The sequence below is a fragment of the Manacus candei genome, unplaced genomic scaffold, assembly GCF_025592945.1.
Source record: "Manacus candei isolate 608988 ecotype Guabito, Panama unplaced genomic scaffold, ASM2559294v1 h1tg000009l, whole genome shotgun sequence".
NCBI classification, from domain to species: Eukaryota; Metazoa; Chordata; class Aves; order Passeriformes; family Pipridae; genus Manacus; species Manacus candei.
The window spans coordinates 3,352,029-3,373,517 of NW_026138057.1; the positions used below are offsets into that span (position 1 = coordinate 3,352,029).

Below are 21,489 nucleotides of genomic sequence, written 5' to 3' on the forward strand. Positions count from 1 at the left end.
CCTGAGGAGGATTTCCCGACTTCCCTTGAGAAACCCACACAGAAAACAGCCCAAAAACTTGTGTAGTTATGCACACTCAAACCAAATGAATACTCAAACCAGGCTCAGGCCAAGGGCAAAAGGCAGCTTCAGCATCCCACAGAGGAACAGGAGAGCAGCTCAGGATGTATAAAAATGTCCCAAACACATCCCAGAATTACAGTTAGAGACGGGGATCAGCTTCAGCCCCTCAGCATTTAGTTTTCCATTTATAAATACCAATTTTTATTGTTTTAAGCAAATACAGTTAATTGCACACGTGCCTGGTTGGCAGGGGAAGAGTCCAGCACCAGCATTTTAGAGTTTAATTTGGAGAGGGGGAAAAAAAAAAGCTAAAAATTGCCAAATCTATAAACCAGGAAGTTTTTACACTTGAGTTTGCTGTATGTTTCCCTTCCAATGTTATTTTCAGGAAGTAACAAAACCATCACACATGTGAGGGACTAAAAAGGTGATTTAAGGAATGTTTTACTCTCACACTTTCTCACTTTACCCCTCACAACCACCACATCATGGACCAGATGCTCAAAAATCAGTGTTCAGTAGCTGCCATTGGAATTTTAAGGGGCATCAAGGAAGCCTTGATAAATATTTGGGTAATTTCTCAAGACAGGTTTTCCTTCTCCATCTGTGTCAGTGTCCAGCACAATTCCCTGTTCCTGCTTGGTCACCAGGAGCTGCCAGAGGAAATGTCAGTCGTCGGCTTCACCTCCTTGGCGTCGCCTCATTAGTCCAGAGGTTAATTAATTGGAAGATAATAAATCTGCTAAGTGGTAGAAGAAGATCACAGCGAAGCATCAGCTCTGCCACAGGATATTCCTGCTCCCGGAACCCGATCCCTGATCAATAACTATCCTCCAAACTCAGTTATTCCAGCTAAACCACAGCAGCACAATTTGGAGGGACAGAAGTTTTCAGCCTCGTGGGAGTGATGGGAGGAACTTCTCTGGGAGGAAATCCTCAAGTTTAAAATCTTATTCCTCACTTCTCTGACTAACAAACCTCTTAAAATCCAGTCTGGATGGCGCAGGAAAGCTCCTTGGTCCCGCTAGGAAATTGCTCTCCCCTAAATATCTACAAAAGGCATTATCAGTTATTTCAACTGAGTCAATGAATCATTAAGGAAAAGAGAAAACAAGTAATCTGGAAAAAATTTTGGCTGAAGTTTTCCTCAGGAATGAGCTGGGAGATCAGCAGCAAGGCTGTCCGACAGGCAGAGTGTGTGATATAAAATATATATTTGCATACATAAATATATATATTTATATCACAAAGTATATATCTCACATTTATCTACCATATATATACACATGACCACAAATATTTCTCTGTCACAAACTCTACCTATAAACTCCCACACGCACACCTGTTTTCAGGAATGTGACATTTTTAGGGATCCTCAAATCAAACACATGCAGTGCTGCACGAGGGAAAACAAACCACGATTTTATCCCATTAAATCCAAGATGTTTTCCTGGATGTGCTGCTGGGTGTGTTCTCCTGTAAGCTCCTTTGGCTTATCCACGAAGTGCACTCGGAATTGTCAGGATCATGAAACCCCTTTGGCATTTTACTGTCTCTGCAGTACCCGCTGGGATGAGTTTTTCCAGAATTATTCCTTCCGGTCCAAGCGCATCTCCTCGAGTTCCCTCTCGCTTTCTGCATCCTGGAAATGCAAGAAGGGAAGAGATAAATGCACAGCTCAATTGAAACAACTAAAAAAAGACAATTTCCCTTCTTTCTACAACCCTAAACCAGTTCTTAAGCATATCAGAGAATCAAAGAATCCTGGAATGGTTTGGGTGGGAAGGGACCTAAAGCCCACATCCAGTGCCACCCCCTGCCACGGGCAGGGACACCTTCCACTAGCCCAGGTTGCTCCAAGCCCCATCCAACCTGGCCTTGGACACTTCCAGGGATGGGGCAGCCACAGCTTCTCTGGGCAACCTGTGCCAGGGCCTCACCCCCCTCACAGGGAAGAATTCCTTCCCAACATCCCATCTAACCCTGCCCTCTGCCAGCTTGAAGCCATTCCCCCACGTCCTGCCACTCCTTGTCCAAAGTTCCTCTCCATCTTTCCTGCAGGCTCTCTTCAGGCCCTGGAAGGCCACCATCAGGTCACCCCGAAACTTCTCTTCTCCAGGCTGAACAATCCCAATTCTTCCAGCCTTTCCTCCCAGCAGGAGGAAATGCTCTATCCCCCGACCATCTTGGTGTCTCTCCTCTGGACTCGCTCCAACAGGTGCACGTCCTCCCCGTGCTGGATCCCAGAGCTGGACGAAGTGATCCAGGTGGGATCTCAGTGGAGCAGAGGGGCAGGATCCGTTTTCTCCCTGTAACCAATTTCTCCCTGCTCATCCCAGAGCCCCTGCTGATCCTGTTACCTCTTTTGTGCTCACTGGCAGCTCGGAGGCGAGGCTCATCCAGAGCGCAGCAGCAGTGCTATTCCCCAGGTCCCTGTAGCACTGGGAAGGGAAAAGAACAACAGGAAAAGGGTTAAACAGGGAAAAACAGGCAGCAAACGCAACTGGGCCACTGCTAAGAAGACCTATTTCTGCCTCTTAACCATTAGCACTGACATTCCCTGCAGTCTCCTTCATTCACAGAGCCTTAGAATCACACCAGATGGAATATTAAATATATTTAGCTTCCTCTATGGTTTTGTTTGTTTGTTTTGTGGGCAAGGAGACTGGGTTTTGGTTGGAGATCTTAAGGTGTTCCCGTGGTTTTCATCATTTCCAAAGCTCTGTTTTGATTTCCACTCACTATTTCCTCACTCCAGTTTCACCACAAAACCTCTCTACTGGGAAGGGAGCACATCGTTCTCCAGGCTGTTAAAAATGAGGCTCAGCTGCAAGCACTGTAATAATAAATCATATTTACAGGAGTCTCAGACTGTCAGACTAGATGCAAACTAGATGGGAGTCCCAGACATCCTCAAAGGCTTTGAAATCGCTGAATATCAGTAAAAATGTCTATAGAACACAATGAATTTTTATTGTGAAGCTTGAGCCATCAGAGCAGCATCTCCCTCCAAATAATTAGATCCTAAATGCCCCCTTTAAATGTTGTGATGAAGGATGTAACCCAAAGTGACAGAGCCCGGGATCGGGGAAAAAAATTACCCTAAACCAAGTGGTCCTATTCACCTCTAAGGTAATCTGTACACTTGCAGAGTGTTTCTGGAGCTCAGTCACACCTGCCAGGCACCATGAGCCCAATAAAAACCCATCAGCCCAGGCAGATCACACAAAAGGAACCCCAGATTTTAGTATCAACACTAAAAGTCTGTTCAGGTTAAGACTTCCACGGATTTATTGCTGCAACTAAAAAGAAATATTGTCATCTTATAAAATCTGGCTCCTGCATGGAGTATTTTCCACCTGCTCAGCACTTTACAGCCAAAGATGATTTTTAAAATAAATATTTCTTACCCTAGGATCTAAAGAAGCAAGAAGTGAGTGGTTACCTTGGCAATGTAAACTCTTCCTGCTTTGGAAAATCCTGGGCTCAGCTCCTCGACCTGCAGGAAGAGAGGGAAGGTGTGACAGGGACGAGCAGACATCAGGATATGCAAGGACACAGTTTATTCTTACACCAGGCTTATTGCAGCTCTTAAAGGAAAACAACAGAGGGAGGAAAGGAGAAAGGGAGGAAGGGAGGACTCCAAATAAATACATAAAGCACTGTGCTCCTGAAACCTTCAAGCACTTGTTTTGAAACATTTGAAACGGAGAAGTCAGCCAGGTTTTTAATAAAATAATGCCAGGGAAGTTAAAATGACAGGATGTATCTCTGCAAGTGTTCCCAGGGATGAGCTCAGACAGGTCTGGGACTCTGGAAGCACAGCCCGGATGTGATTAGTACTGAGCAATTAATCACTGTACAGCTTTTACAAGGAACACTTCGGGTCATAATTCTGATGTCCTCAACATCCCAGTCTTTTCTCTGGCTATTCTGGAATGCAGGCTCCACAATTTTGCCTTTCACCAGCTTTCCTTCCACAGGTTCCAGGAGATGGAGAAGCATCACGGAGCACTGGGGGAGGGCTGAGGTTAAGCAGGACACAAGCACCCCCTCTCTATGCCTGTGACCTGTGGAGGTCAGTGATCCATCCCCTTTCCTGGCAGATTCCCTCACCCGTAGGAAGTTCTGGAGCGCGTCCTGCACCGTGGCCGTCGGAGGAGCCTCGAACAGTGCTGACACCGTCTTCTTCTCCAGCCATCCCAGGTGGGCAACCTGCAGAGACAGGAAGGGCAACCTGTCCCACCCACTGGAGAGCCAGCCAGGACCTCTTGGAGCTGCTCATGCTCCTGGGAGGAGGCCAAAGACCTCGGCAGATTCTGGATGAGTATCCAGGTCCTTACAGCTGGTTTGCATCCACCTCTCTCTCATTCAGACATGGAATTCAGTTCCAAGGAGGAATTAGACAGCAATAAGCAGTAATAAAAGCATGTTACCTGGTAACACCACCTGCCCATGAGATAGTAGAGCTGGGGGTCCTCTGGCTTCAGCTCAATGGCTTTGTCAATGTGCTCCTGTGGGAAACCAGCACCAACACACATCACACCTTTGTTAAAAGCAAGTGAACATCCACGAGAGCAGGTGGAGAAAGAGGGAAGGCAGGAATCCACAGTTTAAGTGTTGTGATCAGTAGAATTACAGCTACAGATCCCCAGTTTTCTCAGAGTGGCTTCAGTGAGCACAGAAAAGCAGCACTTCACCAGGCTCAGGGACAGGGATTACTGCACACACACGAAAAGGAAGCTGCCCTTCAGTTTATTCCACCTCCAGAGCTCTGCCATAACCACCTTACTGGTCATGCCATGAGCTGATGGGACAATAATTACCTGTGGCCTGTTCCAGGTACATCCCCTTCCCCTGCAACATCCCCAAGGGAAATAAAGGAATGTGAAGCAAATTAAATCCTCTCGGAGTATTTGCTTTGCCCTTCTGGAAGGGTGCAGGTTGCTCACAGGCAGAGAGACAAGCTGGTGCTGTATCTTGCCACCACATGATAACTTCAGGTTCCAAGCTCTCAGTCTCATCATTTACACAAATTTTATTTGAAAGACTTCTTTTTTTTTCCCCTGAGATTATGGTGTGTAAAACTGCAGAGCCAGCCCAGTCACCCTCAAAAGACATTGCTGGAATCACCTTCCTCAACCCAAAACACCCACTCGTGGCATCTCTGAGACCTACTACTTCCCTAAACAAGACCTGGAGCCAATTTTCCCAAGTTCCTAGTACAGAAATAAGTGTTGTTACACAAACCCAGGATGTCCTTTCCACTCACCTTGAAAACACACCCGGCCTGGATGCGCTTGGGAATGCTCTCGCGTTCCGACAGCTGCCCACAAAGGATGGCAAACCTGCACAGGGAGACACCTGCATTAAATCCACATTTCATCCACATTTACCTGCTGTCCATGTCTTCAGAAGGAAGACATACAAGTGTTCAAAGCCAGGTTGGACGGGGCTTGGAGCAACCTGGGCTAGTGGAAGGTGTCCCTACCCATGGAAGGAGGCGGGACTGGATGAGCTTTAGGGTCCCTTCCAACCCAAACCATCCCAGGATTCTCTGAAGAGCATTAAAGCTCCACATCTTGCTGGGGAACACAAGGAACACTGGAAATCTGTAAAAACTGCAATAAAAATTCCGTGCCTAAGAGGGTTTTAGCTTGAAGGACGAGGCAAATCAGCAGGAGGGGTTTGACGTGACACACAAACTCGCTGCACTGATGGCTGAAAACCAGGAGCAGCACACTTCCACAGCTGGAATTTCTTCCCTGAGCAAGGAAAGTGTGACAAGACAGAGCAGTGAAGAGTGATTGCAGCAAGAGCCAGACTACAAGCAGCTCTAATTCACTACAGGGAGCAGCGATCTCCACATGCAGCGGCCCCGCCGCAGCACACAGGGCTCTACTTCCAGGGGAATGTTGGGAAAACCTACCTATATCCTGCAGCTGGGAAAGAGAAGAACATGTTTTCAGTACTGAAAGTGCAAAGCCACCTAGTTTTGTCCAACAGGGCATTGTGAGTTGTGAGCCTGAGAAGCAGGGCCCCGGCAAAGTTAGTTACTGCATGAGCCATGAAATTCAAGGAAGGTTAATTCCCTGTGGATTTGCACCCTCCCATCTCACCTCCCCACACCAGTGGTTCGAGCCCTCCCTCCCTGAATCATTTCCCAAGAAACAATCACTCTCAGAGCTCTCAAGGGCACTGCTGTGGGACAGCACATGCAGACTGAAGTTTGGTGTCTCTCGTCCCACTCGGGAGAGAGCTCTGGGAATGGAGGACACTTCCATCCCTTCTCTGAGTTTGGCTCAAAAAATATTAGGTGGAACAGATGGACAAATGAATAACATGTCTAATTTTTTCAAAAAATAAAGCTGAGAAGAAGAAAGTTTCAAGTAAAGCTTCCTTTTACTACACCCATACCCCAGTGCTGCTGGATACTCTGCCATTGTTATCCCAAGGCATCCCTGGGGACAGTTAAACACAGCACATGTGCAGGAATCTGTCAGAAGACTTTTAAATCTCCAACTACACTTTCTCCAGTGTTATGAAACCCCAGGAATTCCCTCACACCTCACTGCTCCTGCCTGAGCTCCATTTCCAACGTCTAAGTTACAACACAAAGTGGCATCTCCTGAATATTTACAGTTTTGCCTTAAATCCCATTCCTTTACTTCGTTAATTTTCTTGTGGGAAAGCTCTGGTTCAGTTCTGAAATTCTTATTTTTCATGGTAATGGCAAAGATTACCAGATCAATGTGTTATTGGATAAAAATCCTTTCCCCTGGTTGGAAAAGCTCACAGCTGCATTGCCCCACTCTGATGGAATAAGTGTTTTTAGGATCTTCTCCAGTTTGTTTCCCAACAAAACATCAGCCTGGACCAAAACATCCCCAACCACAACACAACTGGGGTTGAGAAATACAAGCCAATAAAGGGCTTATTTTCTACAGTCACGAGATCAAACATTCCTAGACAATAAATCCCCACAGTTGCCTCATGCCAAGAAATATAAATTCCAGGGTTTTTTTTTTTTTTAACAGCCTGGTGGAATGTTGGTGAAAAAGACATAAAAGCAGCAGTAAATTGTAAATTTCAGTTGTGAAATAAGCTAAAAAATATATGGGATGAGATGCCTGAACTGGTTTTTTCACTGTATTCCCAGGAAAGATGATTTTTCCTAAACACCTTTGCCGGTCCCAGGTCCACTGGAGGTTTTCACACCCACAACTCTGCATTCCTGGGATTTTAGGCTCTGATTTCTGCTGTTCTCTCCTCTGCTTGTTTAGCTTGGCACAGTGGAGCTATTTATTCCAGCTCATTCCGTGGAATGCCTCGGGATGAGAGTCACCACAGACACTATGGAGGTGCAGGAGGGATGAGCAGCAGGACCAGGAGACCTGAAAAATTATGATTTAGGGGATTTTCATTCCCTGTGACCTCTGCAGCACTGCTCAGATCCATGTCTCAGCAGCCATCCAAAGTTTCCATTAGGATATCACTCGATTAATTATTATTCAGACCCCTCATTAAGCTGCTGACAGTGGGAAAGCTGCAGTTCCCACAAGAATCTCAGCTCAGGATTTCCCCATTTATTAGAAAATAAACCCTGTGCAAACAGATACCCCCAGCTGAGAGAGCCTGTTCTTCCAGCTTAAATCTCCAGGCTTAGGACTTTCAGGAAGTTCACTGGGATTCTGCACTCTGGCTGACTTCCCTGGAAGCAGGACTCTGCCCATGGAATACAGTCTCCAGCACCTTCCCTCCGTGGTTAGGATGCTCTGCCAACCCAAACACAGCTCTTAGCTCTTTCAACCATTTCAAAGACAAGTTTTCTCAATATTTTATGAGCATTCCCAGCTTTTCACCTTCCTGTGCACATAGCAGATGTACAGCAGTCCCTTCACTTGAGGGAAGGAGACACGGCATTAGCAGGCAGGTATTCACACTGCAACAACCAAAAATTAAAATAATCATTCATTTGGGAACTAGTACCTTGGGAGAGACAGCAGAATTCCCAACCTGAAATTAATGACCAGCTGATCATAAGGAGGTTGGGGGGGGAAAAAAAAGCTTTGGCTTTTCCAAGGGGAGACAAGATGGAAGGAAAAAGTGAGGAAGGCAGATGTGCTCCTTTCCTTCCTTCCCACAAACATCCACATGGGAGAGCTCCTGTGCTCTGGATGTTCAAGTTACTTCCTGAATTAACCTCCCAGGGCACACAGGTCAGGGGGATGCCACCAGGCAGCTCTAATTCTGTGCTATTTTTCTTCCTCTGCATTCTGAAATATCTCCTAACTATTCCTGCAGTTGCTGCTGCCCCATATTGTCAGTAAATTCCCTGTTTAATCTGCCTATGGAGCAGAAAACAGTTGGCTCATAAATCCAGAATCTGGCTCAAAATTGGCCAGGTCTGGGCAGTGAACCCACTAAGAGTTAAATCCTGAAGCACTGCCAGTTGTTAAATCAGAGCTGTCTCCCAGGCACATCCAGAACGCCGTGACTTTTCAAAAATCCAGGATCTGCCCACGGACAGCCAGATGTACCCACGGAACTGAGAAGGGCTGGTGATCAAGTGTGCAAGATGTTCCACCAAACTGACAGACTCTCCAGAAGAAAGGGCACATTTTGGAGGCTCATCCAACCCAATCCCACTTCTCCATAACACACAGGAATAATAATAAGCCAAGGAATAAGCCAAAGCTTATTATTCCTTCTGCAACAGTCAGCACTTCATTTCCAGTGTAAAATATTCCACTCAAACTAAAACAACACCCACACAGTTTTCTCCAGATTTCTCTGAAATCCCTCTGGTTGCACTTCCAATATTTCTTTTAGCAACAGGAATGGGAAGCAAGGCAAATCTAGAGCTCGCTCTCCTTTCCTGATCCCTAAAGATGCTACTGGACTGGAAATTCTAAAAGGCCACACTTGTTTCTCACCTCATTTGTGAGATGTCACATATTTGTGTCTAAGCAGCAAAGCACAGAGGTTTGTACAATCATATTTCTGTCATATTTCTTTGCATTTTGTATCTCTTCCACCCCTATAAGCAAGAACAGACTTAGGAATTTGCTCTGTCCTACTCATGGGCTGGAATCAGTTGGGGGAGAAATCAGTTTAGCTGGGCATAAATTCTACCTGCTCAGAGATCTTTTTACAATTAAAGCAGAGAATGATTTTGATGTCTAAATCCCAAGTGAGAATCAGGTCCTTGTAAATCAGGAGTGCAGAGGCTTTAGATCACTCGCCCCAATATCCCTCAGCCCTGGAAGCACAAATAAATCCACTCCAAAGGCACTGAGTGCATTTAATACCCAACACAGCTCCCACACTTCTGTTCCTCCTCACTGATTCCCCAGCAGGAATCCTTCCCTTTCCCAAAGTTATTTCCTTTGCTTGTTGCTTTAAAATGTCAGCAATTACTGCAACAACCATGAGGCATCAATGGGGAAAAGCTTTCCTTGCAATGATCCCCGAGTGGAAAGTACTTTCTCTCTTCCTCAGCCAATAAGGCTGGGAATGATTTGGGCAGAAGGAAATAACAAGCACAAAAGGCAAAAAAAAAAAAAAATAAAAAGGACCAGAAACCAGCATGATTTCAACTGAAGGAATCCTGATAAAATAGAGGCAACTGGTAAAATAGAAAGTCAACAGGAAATAACGCACACACAGAGAGAGAAAAAATACAGACCAGACCTGCACAACGAGGCTTCACACAGCCTGTGTGGAGAGGCAGGAAAAGAATTGGGAACATTTCTACTAAAATGGCCATTTGGGATGTAGTGGGAAAGACAAGGGTGATGTTTGGGATGCTGTATATGGAAGTAAGGATGCAAGGGACCATCCCATCAGCATCACACAAATCCATCCTGCTCCCACGGATTGTGACCTGCACTGGATTTCCCCCCACTTTTGTCTGGAAAAATATATGGAAGAGGGAGAATAATATGGGAAAGACAACGTGGGTAGTGAGAGATAATCAATTATTCCCTATGAGAAGAGATAATAACAGATTAGGGTTTTCACAACAGGAATCAGGCACTGGAGAGAGAAATATGACAGAATAAAACTGTAATTTAAAGCAAGTGTGAACAATGTTCTCCATAAACCAAGAGCTGGGGCACCAAATCCACCCCCAAAAAGCTTTAAAGACTCTACTGTTTTTTTCTCCTCCTCAGGATAAATTCAATTAGCATAAAAAAAGGCTGCAATTAAACCAGCTTGTGACCACCTCAGTGCTGGGAAGAGAGTAATTTCCTGTTCTATTCATGGCAGTAAATAATAATTTCTGTGCTGATAAAGGGAATTACATATTCATTCCCAAGAAATCCCACGCCTCCCACAGGCTGCTCTGCTGTTTCCTTTCTCCAGCTGCTCTGAAGAACTAAAAGCAAGATGTAGCTGTGCAGGAGCCTTATCCCTGTCTGGGAAAAGGGTTTGGGAGGCCTAGGACTGCCCCAAAATCTGAATTACAAAGCAAAACTACCAATATGGAACCCTGGAGTAGAACCTTGCTTTGTAAAATACCAACTTTAAGATCTACCCTGGCAACTAAAACCCATTTTTCCAAGGTGTTAAGCCAGCAGAGCCCAATACCATACTCTGCTGGAGATTTTCCTGCCCCAAAATTCATCCTTCCTATCATCCTTTAATTGAAAACAGCAATTCACTACTAACAACTGAAATACAGTCTTTTTAAGACAATAAAGGTATTTATTCAGATGCCAGTAGTCCAAAACAACCCTCCAAATAAATTTGCTCATTAGAAGAGCACAGATCTTGTTTGGTAAAGATACTCAGCATCTTGTTTTCCCAATAATTTCCATTAAAAAAAGTAATTTCCCTTTTATTCTAATTTACAGTGTTGTCAGACCTTCACAGTAACTGCTGACAAACACTGTTCATGGAGGAATTCACCAGAAAGGCACATTGCCTTACCTCTACAAATATCTGAACCACTCCACAAACTCTCTTTTGGAGTAATTTTAAAAAAGGAGAGCAATCCTTTTAATCTTATCCATGAGTTGGAAGTAAAGCCTTTAGGGAGTGAGCTCCTTCCCTGTCACCTCCCTCCTTACTGAAATCTGGGTATAATTATTACTTTTTTAACTGCAGCTCAGCTCCCAACAACCTCCAAGTTCTTTTCCTACACTTTACATAAACAAGAAGTGGAAAAAAAAATAAATCACATACCACTGGTGGCACTCAGCACTTTGATCCCACTTCTGTAAGGCAAGTTCCAGCTCTTTCTTCCCTGGAAAAAAAACGTAGCCAGAGGTAAGAAATTCAGCTGCTTTCTCTCCTGACTTCTTTCTTTGCGGCTGCTAGAGTACAATAATATATGCATATATATATATATATAGGTATAAAAATAATATCTTTGTTAATTTTATACCACGTGTGGCTTGAAAATGCCCTGTAAATAATTTCATCCTTTTGCAGACTCAAAAAGCTGCAAGCTAAGCATTTACTGCAGACTAAGAGGACCATATAAAACTTAAAATTCCACGTTTAAATGGCTACACTGATTCCCAGAAAAGAATAATTATATTAGCTATAGTACTCATTTATTCAGTTACATGTGTAACAAACGGGGCAGAAGTTATTTAGATTAGTACCTTTTGCTGCACATCTTAACCTTAATAAAGATGATTTCTGTTCTCTTGTGACTCACCTAAAACCTTGTGAACACATCTGAGGTGGCAAAGAACGAGGGAACGAAATTAAAGTGACTCTTCTAAGCAAACACCTGTCTAAAAATACATTTCTTTTTTTTTTTTGTATCTGCATGTGCTGGCAACACAAAAAAAAAAAATCAAATGTGTTGCAGCCAAGGCTTTTATTTTTTTTCCTGTTGTTTATTTTTGTTTAATTTTTGTTTATTTTTTGTTTATGTTTTATTTTATTTATAATATATTTTATTTATAATAATATATTTATATTTATTATATTATATATTATACATAATAATACATTTATATTTATTGTATTATACATTATATATCATAATATATTTATATTTATGATATTATACATTATATATCATAATATATTTATAGTTATATAATACATTATATATAAGAATATATTTATATTTATGGTATTACACATTATTATATATAATAATGTATTTATATTTATAGTATTATATATTATATATAACAATATATTTATATTTATAATATTATATATAATAATATGTTTATATTTATAATATTATATATTATATATAATAATATGTTTATATTTATAATATATATTATTATATATAATAATGTATTTCTAATAATATTTTATAATTTATTTTAATATCAGAGAGGACATGGATGACAGGTTAGAGAAACAAGCTTTTATGGCTCTCAGTAGGCCTTAGCCTACTTTCACTCTTTCAGCAAGCATGAATTTTAAATTTATAAATAAAAAACCCTACAAATTATATTTCTAGATTTATATAAAAGTCTATGCTTGTATTTTAAGCATAGAACACTCCAGCACTGCTGCCCACTCGCCTAAAAAAAGCAGATTACAAGGCAGAACAATAAATGCCCTGCGCTGTTGGCAGGTGGAGGGTTTGTAAAGCTCAAGTGTCAGCCTTCCTTTGCCTGGGCCCAGAATTCCTTACCCTCGGAGGCGTAGGATTGCTTCTCCTCCTCGTCCTCCGTGAGCTCCCACATGTCGCTGTGAGCCCGGCCCAGGCGCCACAGGAATTCCCTCTGCTCCCCGTACTGCAGGAAAACGGGAATGTTACGGATCGAGGCCCATCTGCCACGGGGCAAAGGGAATTACAAACCAACATGTTAGAAGTTAGGGTTTTTTGGTTTTTTTTAAACTTTTTTTTAAGCCTTAAAATGCCCCTACTGTGCAAGAACCGAAGCAGAACCACGGCAGAGAGAACTGGGGGGGGGCAAGTTTATAACAAAGTGTGGGCACAGGACAGGTCAGGGATTGCACCTCAAATCCTGTGTCCAGCTCATGGCACGAAGGATATCAAGGGGTTGGAGTGAGTCCAGACAAGGAAAGAGAGATGTGGAAGGGGCTGGAGCAGCAGGAGGGGCTGAGGGAGCTGGGGGGGCTCAGCCTGGAGAAAAGGAGGCTCAGGGGGGACCTGCAAGTCCCTGACAGGAGGGGGGAGCCGGGGGGGGTCGGGCTCTGCTCCCAGGGAACAAGGGACAGGATGAGAGGGAACAGCCTCAAGTTGTGCCAGGGGAAGTTCAGGTTGGACATCTGCAAGAATTTATTCATGGAAAGGGTGGTTAAACATTGGCAGGGGCTGCCCAGGGAGGTGGTGGAGTCCCCACCCCTGGAGGTGTCCAAGGAAGGACTGGACGTGGCACTCAGTGCTCTGGGCTGGGGGACAAGGTGGGGATCAGCCAAGGGTTGGAACCTCAGCGAAGAAATTCCTCCTGATGTCCAACCTGACCCTCCCCCAGCACAGGGACACCACAAGGCACCTTTACCGCCAGCTTGTTGTTGAGGAGCAGCTGGAACCCCTCCCTCCTGTCCTGCTCGTCCCCGGCGTGCAGGCGGTCGGCCTGCTGCAGGAGCTGCCCCAGCCCCTCCTCCAGAGAGGAATCCAGGGCCAGAGGGGCTTCATCCTCGGTGACCAGGTCCAGGGAATCCCGGCGCACCGTCCTCACTGTGTCACAGCTCACTTCATCCTCCCCTTCCTCGCTCTCCCTCTCCGACTCCCGGTCATAGTCGGACTCGGCGTTGGCCGTGGTGTAACTTTGGGAGGAAAAAAAAACCCACACAAAATCAGTTTTGGGAGCTACTCCTAACAGAGGAAGAGGAGCATCTCAGCTTATCCTGCACGACACAAGTGTCTCCATCTTGGGTTTCTTGGAACAGTCACTATTTCTCACGTAATATATCAAAAAAATCTGAAGGAAAGCACAGAATGCTGAAGGATGAAGGTCCCTTGGAACTTCAGTCACAAGTGGGTTTTGAGCAACATGGACTAGTGAACAGTGTCCCTGCCCATGGCATGGGGGTGGAACTGGATGAGCTTTAAGGTCCCTTCCCACCCAAACCATTCCAGGATTTTAAGTGTCCCCACCTCACCTGCACACCTTGCCAGCTCCTCTTAGCTCTTCTAACTGCAGTGTAACAGAATTAAACAGCTGAAAGCAGAGCCAGGACTATTCAGTTAAATATATGGATTATAAAGGAGAACTTCAACAATCCATCTGGAAAGTACAACCTGAGGGATTTAGCCTGCTCCAGGGAATTTTAGGCACAACAGCCCTCCTGGCAACACCTCATCCCTCCATCATCCTGGTCACTAAATGCTGCACAGCTCGTTCCCACTGCCAGGTGAAAAGGTGAAGAACAGCAGGAAAGCCACCAAGACTCTTTTCCAGGAGCAAGAGGATGAGTCACAAAGAGACACCACACGTGAAAAACCCAGGGAATTATTCACAGCTGAATTAATCAAAAGAACCAGGACATGGTTTAGGGAGGGTTTTGGTGGTGCCACAATGATGGTTGGACTCTATGACCTTGGAGGTCTCTTCCAACCTCCTTGATTCTGTAAAGCTCAGATCCAAGTTTCTGAAAATGGCTAAAATTAAGCTCCCCCAGCACTTAAGGTGGGAATTTAAAATTTAAACTGGCATTATACAGTGGCATGACTGCAGAGGGGGAGTCTACTCACAAAGCCAATTTCTTTTAAAATAAGATTATTTGTCCCCCTCACACTGACCTGCAAGCTCTTAACTGCAGAACAGGCACAAATCAGGCAGTAATTTCAAAATTACTGCACTTTAATATGTGGATTTTGTTGATTTAGGTGAACAACAAGACAACTACACCAGTTCTGCCAGAATTAAATTCACTGCAGTCTGAGGGCACTGGGTACCTCCAGCACTGTGTCCCGGCTGGATTCCTCTTCCCAAGGAACAGCCCTGTGATCCTGCCTTTGTCTGGGGACCCAGATATGTGCCCACAGTCTGTATCTGAAGGAGGCAGTGACAGCACTTCACCCACACCTTGATAACAAGACACATCTGGCTATCAAAGCTTCACTTTTCTGAGAACCATCCATAACTTTCAAGCATTTCCCTCTCTGGCAAGAGGGTGAACCAACACCCTTGCTCAGTAGAGCCTCCAAACCCTCATCCAGAAATTTAAAACCCACCATTTCTGTACTGCAACATTTTAAGGCAAGGAACAAAGAGTCAGCAGAGGCAGGAAAGCAAGGATGCCATGCTGGAGGTGCCACTGAATTCATGGATAATGCAGCAACACAGGGGTAGGTGGCACTGGCAGGTGACACTGGCTGAGCTCTGTTTCACATCAAAAGCTTCATTTCTTTACATTTCTTAAGATTAATTAATAAGATATTAATATTAAGGTATTATTAGTTCTCTAGACTACCCCATTTTCAGTAGTTGGACACAAACTCCTCAAATTCCCATATTTCCCCATCCTAACCCCCAACATTTTCCTGGCAGCTGCCAAGGTTTCAGTCCTTCAGCTCAAAAAACCCCCATGTTTTCTCCCAGTTGCTGCAGTTCAAAAAGACAAGGAACAGGACAAGCTCAAAGCTTTCAGGGAGATTAAGGGATTTAGATGTTATCAGCCTATTTTCCTGAACTTACAATGATGGAACTGGAATACTTTAGGAGGACCTCTGGCTAAAACACATCCTGAAGGAAAACAGAGGCTGGAACAAAAAAGCCCACGGAAAGGAGAGGCAAAGAAGCCCAAAACCCAAAGCCACACCGGGAAATTAAACAACCCAAAACCTCTGAGAACTCGCTGATTTTGGGGAATTGTGTATGGAAGAGGAGAAGCTGCTCATGTCCATGTGGTTCACAAAATAAAGCTGAAATGGGAGTTCTTTGTTCTGAATTCCATAAAAATAATTCAACTGCCAGCAAGGAACATCCAGCTGAAATTTATCTCATTCTTCCTCCCAGTGGCTGCTCCAGAGCTTCAACTGTTTTTCCAAAATTTACATTTCCTGCCTTGATTTTAACCCTGAAAATGTTACTCTTCTGGTACATTTACATCTCTACCAGACAATACTGCACACTAAAGGCAGCTGGTCCTGACCAGACTGACATTATCCCTATGGTCCTCCACAGGGAGAAATTACATTATTCCAGGGGTTTTTTTAAATCAGATGAGAGTTCTAGTTACAGATTTTAGTTACAATGTAAGAACTCCTCCAACCATCACTGGATTCCCAATAAATTAATGAGGCTTTGCAGTAAAACACACCCCTGTCCCCTAAGGAGGTGCCTTTTCTGAACCTTTGAATTCCTGGCCTCTGCCACAACTTACAGTTTTCTATCAGCAGGGGACACCCCAGGCTGGGATCAAGGTGGACAAAACGCACCTTTTCCATCAATTTTACAAAAGCCACTGTCACCCTGATGATTCAGTGCATCTGCTGTTACCCAAACAGCAAATGTCTCGTCTTCAGAACCAACTAGACATTTTAAAATCTGTTCTGCACCCTCGTTCCCTATTACACCACCATGAATCACTCACTGCCTCATTTCCCTCTCATTCCAACACCCACTCCGGATGAATGAAGCTCTACAACCCCAGTGACATCATCCCAGCTCTCTCCTGCCACACCAGCTCCAGTTAGGAGAGAGAAAACACTGAAATGACACGATTTTAGGGCAGTCACAAGTTGCCCTCCTGCAGATCCATGTTTTCCATCCTGAGAAGACAAATCCCCTGCTGCAAAGTGCTGGCACCGGCTCACAGGTCATTTGGCTGCTCCCCATTGTGTCCAAACTTCCCCTGAAATGCTCCCACTGCTATAAAATCTCTCTTTAAATTACATTTCAACTGCCCTGGGAAAAAACTAACACGTTTTGGGACACACTTCCATACCTCAAATGCTACCAAATTGGTCTGACTGAGGCACAAAAGAGCAGCATTTCCTTGGAAAATCAGCAGTCACCGCCAGGTGTGCAGGAGAACTCTTGCTGCTTGTCTAATATGAATATACCTAAAGCCATATTGTCATTTTTAATGATGTTCTTAAACTACTCAGTACTTTCCTGTCCTGTGCAGGGCCAGAAGTTGGACTTTGATGATCCTACTAGGTTCCTTCCACCTCAGGATATTCCCTGATTGTGTGAGTTTATAACTTTCACCTGATTTTAAACCCTAAGAACTTAAAACAATTGATCTCACAATGGGAAAAAAAACCCAAGAAACACCCTAGTTGAAGACATTCAGTTAACTGAAGACATTCAGTTAATTCATTCTGAACTTTCTCAAGTTTTCCAGGCACTCAAAAATACATTATTGTCTTGAAATTTTATTTCTAAACATTCTCACTTCGGTCCCAGGCTGGACTTCTACTTTCCTTCTTTCTACAACGTTCCATAACCAAATTATTCCTTTAAAATCACCCTCCCTCCCTTTTATATATATATATATACACATACATGATTTTTTTCTTTCTCTAGAAGTCAGGATTCTTGCAGATCTCCCAGTCTGGCCCTGGCAGTGACACATTTACTGCAATAAAAGCAAACTATAACAGGCTGACAGACACCCAGTGGGGAAAAAAAATTCCCTTAATTTCTGTTCTAAACAGCTCAGATGTGGCACGAAAGCCCCTGAAAGCTGCCCCTGGCCTGGTGCTCTGCTTACCCCCCTTCACTCTCTCCATCATCCGTGTTGGCATTCCCTGAGCTGGCTGTGAAATAAATGGAGCTGGAGCCTGTGGAGTCACTTCTCTCCCTGGGATAGGGGAACCTCCTCCGGCGGTTCAGTCTCTGGGTTTCTTCCAGGTGGGACCTGTGAGGAAGGGAAAAAGAAAAAGAAATGAATATTTGGTAGTGAAAGAGCTGCTATTTCCCTTCCCTTCTCCTCTCCAGCAGACTCCATCCAACTCCCTTTACATCCAAAGAATTCACAGGGTGATTTACTCCAGCTTATACAAACATCCCACTCCCAGGGAGGTTGTATTCTCCAGGTGAAGCAAGCCTTGGTCCATATACAATCCATATATAATCCATGTCTAATCCATATATGCAATATTCATCAGGTCTCTTCATCAGGAACCGCAGTGGCAGGACAAGGAGTAAAGGCTTTGGACTGAAAGAGGGGAAACTGAGGTTGGATATTGGGAAGGAATTCCTCCCTGTGAGGGTGGGGAGGCCCTGGCACAGGTTGCCCAGAGCAGCTGTGGCTGTCCCTGGATCCTTGGGAGTGTTCAAGGCCAGGCTGGATGGGGCTTGGAGCAGCCTGGGATAGTGGAAGGTGTCCCTGCCCATGGCAGGGGGTGGGACTGGATGGTGTTTAAGGTCACTTCCCACCCAAACCACTCCAGGATTCTCTGAGGAACAACCAACCTTCCCAGACTAGAACATGAAGCAGGTGTCACTCCTGATATTCCATAAGGAAAACGCCAGCCCTGCCTGAACACAAACTTATTTTCACACTAATCCCACTGCAGGTCAAGGCCAGTGGAAACTGGAGACACTCCTTTTCCACTTTTGGATACTACATTTAACATAATCATGGCATCCCTGAGAGTGTCCAAGGCCAGGTTGGACGGGGCTTGGAGCAACCTGGGCTAGTGGAAGGCGTCCCTGCCCATGGCAGGGGGTGGCACTGGATGAGCTGTAAGGTCCCTTCCAACCCAAAGCATTCCATGAGTGTGGGATTCTCTGGGTGCTCCGCTGTGCTGTGGGGTGAGGGAGCAGCAGGCAGGAGGGGCAGGGCTGGTACCTGACTTCCCCCACGATCTCCACAGCCAGGTGCTGGAGGCTGTTCCGCAGCTCCTCCACTTCCTTCCTCAGCTCCACGAGGTTCCTCACCACGAAGTCCAGGCGCTCCAGCAGCTCCAGCTGCTGCTCCTGCCCCAGCAGGGGTGCGTGCGTGGCTCCATCCCCCACCTCCGCAGGGACCAGCGCTCCGGGCGCGGCTGGGGCTGGAGAAGAGCGGAACAAATTCTTTAGACGCCCGTGGGAAAGGATTCCATGTGGGAAATCTGACTGCAGTTCTGTTGGCAGGGGACAGGGGACACGAGGCTTGATCTTGATAGGGCCACCAAGCTGGTGAGAGGGATGGAGCAGCTCTGCTATGAAGAAAGGCTGGGAGAGTTCGGATTGTTCAGCCTGGAGAAGAGAAGGCTCCAGGGAGACCCCAGAGCCCCTTCCAGGGCCTAAAGGGGCTCCAAGAGAGCTGGAGAGGGACTTGGGACAAGGGGTGGAGGGACAGGACTAGGGGGAATGGCTTCCCACTGCCAGAGGGCAAGGATAGATGGGATATTGGGAAGGAATCCTTCTCTGTGAGGGGGGTGAGGCCCTGGCACAGGTTGCCCAGAGAAGCTGTGGCTGCCCCATCCCTGGAAGTGTCCAAGGCCAGGTTGGACGGGGCTTGGAGCAACCTGGGCTAGTGGAAGGTGCCCCTGCCCATGGTCAGGGGTGGGACTGGATGAGCTTTAAGATTCCTTCCCACCCAAACCATTCCAGGATTCCATGAGTCTATGATCACCGTGAAAAGACACAGTTTCACTTTCTATTCCCGAAGTTTTGCACAGACATGGATAAAACCCGGCAAGGTCAGGGTTCTGAACTGGCATCAACATCCCAACTTCATTTCCCCCATTCCAACCCCATTTCCCTGTATCCCAACCCCATTCCCTCTATTCCAGTCCCATACCCTCTATCCCAACCCCATTTCCCCCATTTCAGCCCCATTTCCCCCATTTCAGCCCCATTTCCCCCATTTCAGCCCCATTTCCCCCATTCCAGTCCATTCCAACTCCATTCCCCCCATACCTCCATCCTCTCCCAACCCCATTCCCCTCTGTCCCAAACCCATTTCCCCTATGCCAACTCCATTCCAGCCCCATTCCCCCCTATTCCAACCCCATTCCACCTATCCCAATGCCATTCCTTCTAGCTCAGTCCCATTCCCTCCATTCTGACCTCATTTCCCCCATTACTATTCCAGCCCCATTCCTTCCATCCCCCCTATCTCAACCCCATTCCTTCTATTCCAACCCTATTCCAGCCCCATTCCCCCCATCCCAACCCCATTTCCCCTATCCCAACACCATTCCCCCCTATCCTAACCACATTCCAGCCCCATTCCCCCCTACTCCAACCCCATTCCACCTATCCCACCCCGGTTCTTTCTGTCCCAGCCCCATTCCCCCCCATTCCAACCTCATTTCCCCCGTCCTGTCTATCCCAACCCGATTCCTTCTATCCCAGCCCCATTCCAACCCCATTCCACCTATCCCAACCCCATTCCACCTATCCCAACCCCATTCCACCTATCCCAGCCCCATTCCACCTATCCCAGCCCCATTCCACCTATCCCAGCCCCATTCCACCTATCCCAGCCCCATTCCACCTATCCCAGCCCCATTCCGGACCCATCCCCTCCATCCCAAGCCCATTCCTTCTATCCCAGCCCCATCCCCTCCATCCCAAGCCCATTCCTTCTATCCCAGCCCCATTCCGGCCCCATCCCCTCTATCCCAACCCCGTTCCTTCCACCCCAGCCCCACTCCAGCCCCGTCCCCTCCATGCCCAGCCCGCTCCGGGCCCGCTCCGGGGCGGCTCTCCCCGCGCGTACCGCGGCCGTGCGGCGCGGCCGCCTCCCTCCAGCGGCGGCGCAGGGCCCAGAGCAGCCCGAGGCCGAGGCCGGCGCCCGCCCCCAGCCCCAGCGCCAGGCCCAGGCGGGGCCCGGCCCGGGCAGGGACCGCCGCGGCCACGGACACCGGCACGGCCATGGCGGCTCCGGGCACCGGGCGCGGGCCGCGCGCACCGGGCGCGTCACCGGGCGCGGCCCCGAGCGGACCAATGGGAAGCGGGGAGCGTCACGGCGGGGCGGGGCCGCGCACGGCGTGGGCGGGGCGGCGGGGCCACGCCCACACGGCGGGCACGTGGAGGTGCACCTGGATAGGGACAGGGACCTGCGGGGACAGCTGAACATGGACAGGGACAGGGACCTGCGGGGACACCTGGACACGGACAGGGATAGGGACAGGGACCTGCGGGGACACCTGGACAGGGATAGGGATAGGGACAGGGACAGGGACCTGCGGGGACACCTGGACACGGACAGGGATAGGGACCTGCGGGGACACCTGGATAGGGACAGGGACCTGCGGGTACAGCTGAACATGGACAGGGATAGGGACAGGGACAGGGACCTGCGGGGACACCTGGACACGGACAGGGATAGGGACAGGGACCTGCGGGGACACCTGGACAGGGATAGGGATAGGGACAGGGACAGGGACCTGCGGGGACACCTGGACACGGACAGGGATAGGGACCTGCGGGGACACCTGGATAGGGACAGGGACCTGCGGGTACAGCTGAACATGGACAGGGATAGGGACAGGGACAGGGACCTGCGGGGACACCTGGACACGGACAGGGATGGGGACAGGGACCTGCGGGGACACCTGGACACGGACAGGGATGGGGACAG

The 21,489-nt window shown here is 46.9% G+C and overlaps 1 protein-coding gene across 3 annotated transcripts; it reads right to left on the reverse strand.

Moving 5' to 3' along the window:
- Window positions 1-235: 235 nt before the first annotated feature.
- On the reverse strand, window positions 236-20,797 carry RMDN3 (regulator of microtubule dynamics 3). 3 transcript variants are annotated; one of them, XM_051777056.1, is made up of 12 exons: window positions 20,626-20,797; window positions 18,766-18,967; window positions 17,683-17,829; window positions 13,518-13,785; window positions 12,683-12,785; window positions 11,254-11,314; window positions 5,336-5,411; window positions 4,500-4,577; window positions 4,180-4,278; window positions 3,509-3,562; window positions 2,424-2,504; window positions 236-1,705 (listed from the first exon to the last, which is right to left on the reverse strand). In XM_051777056.1, the coding sequence occupies exons 1-12, from the start codon at window positions 20,780-20,782 to the stop codon at window positions 1,652-1,654; spliced, it is 1,380 nt and encodes a 459-aa protein (XP_051633016.1). In that variant the 5' UTR covers window positions 20,783-20,797; the 3' UTR covers window positions 236-1,651. The 3 variants fall into 3 exon arrangements, with proteins under 3 accessions (XP_051633016.1, XP_051633017.1, XP_051633015.1); XM_051777057.1 differs by having other exon boundaries at window positions 2,439-2,504; window positions 13,512-13,785; XM_051777055.1 differs by having other exon boundaries at window positions 13,512-13,785.
- Window positions 20,798-21,489: the final 692 nt, after the last annotated feature.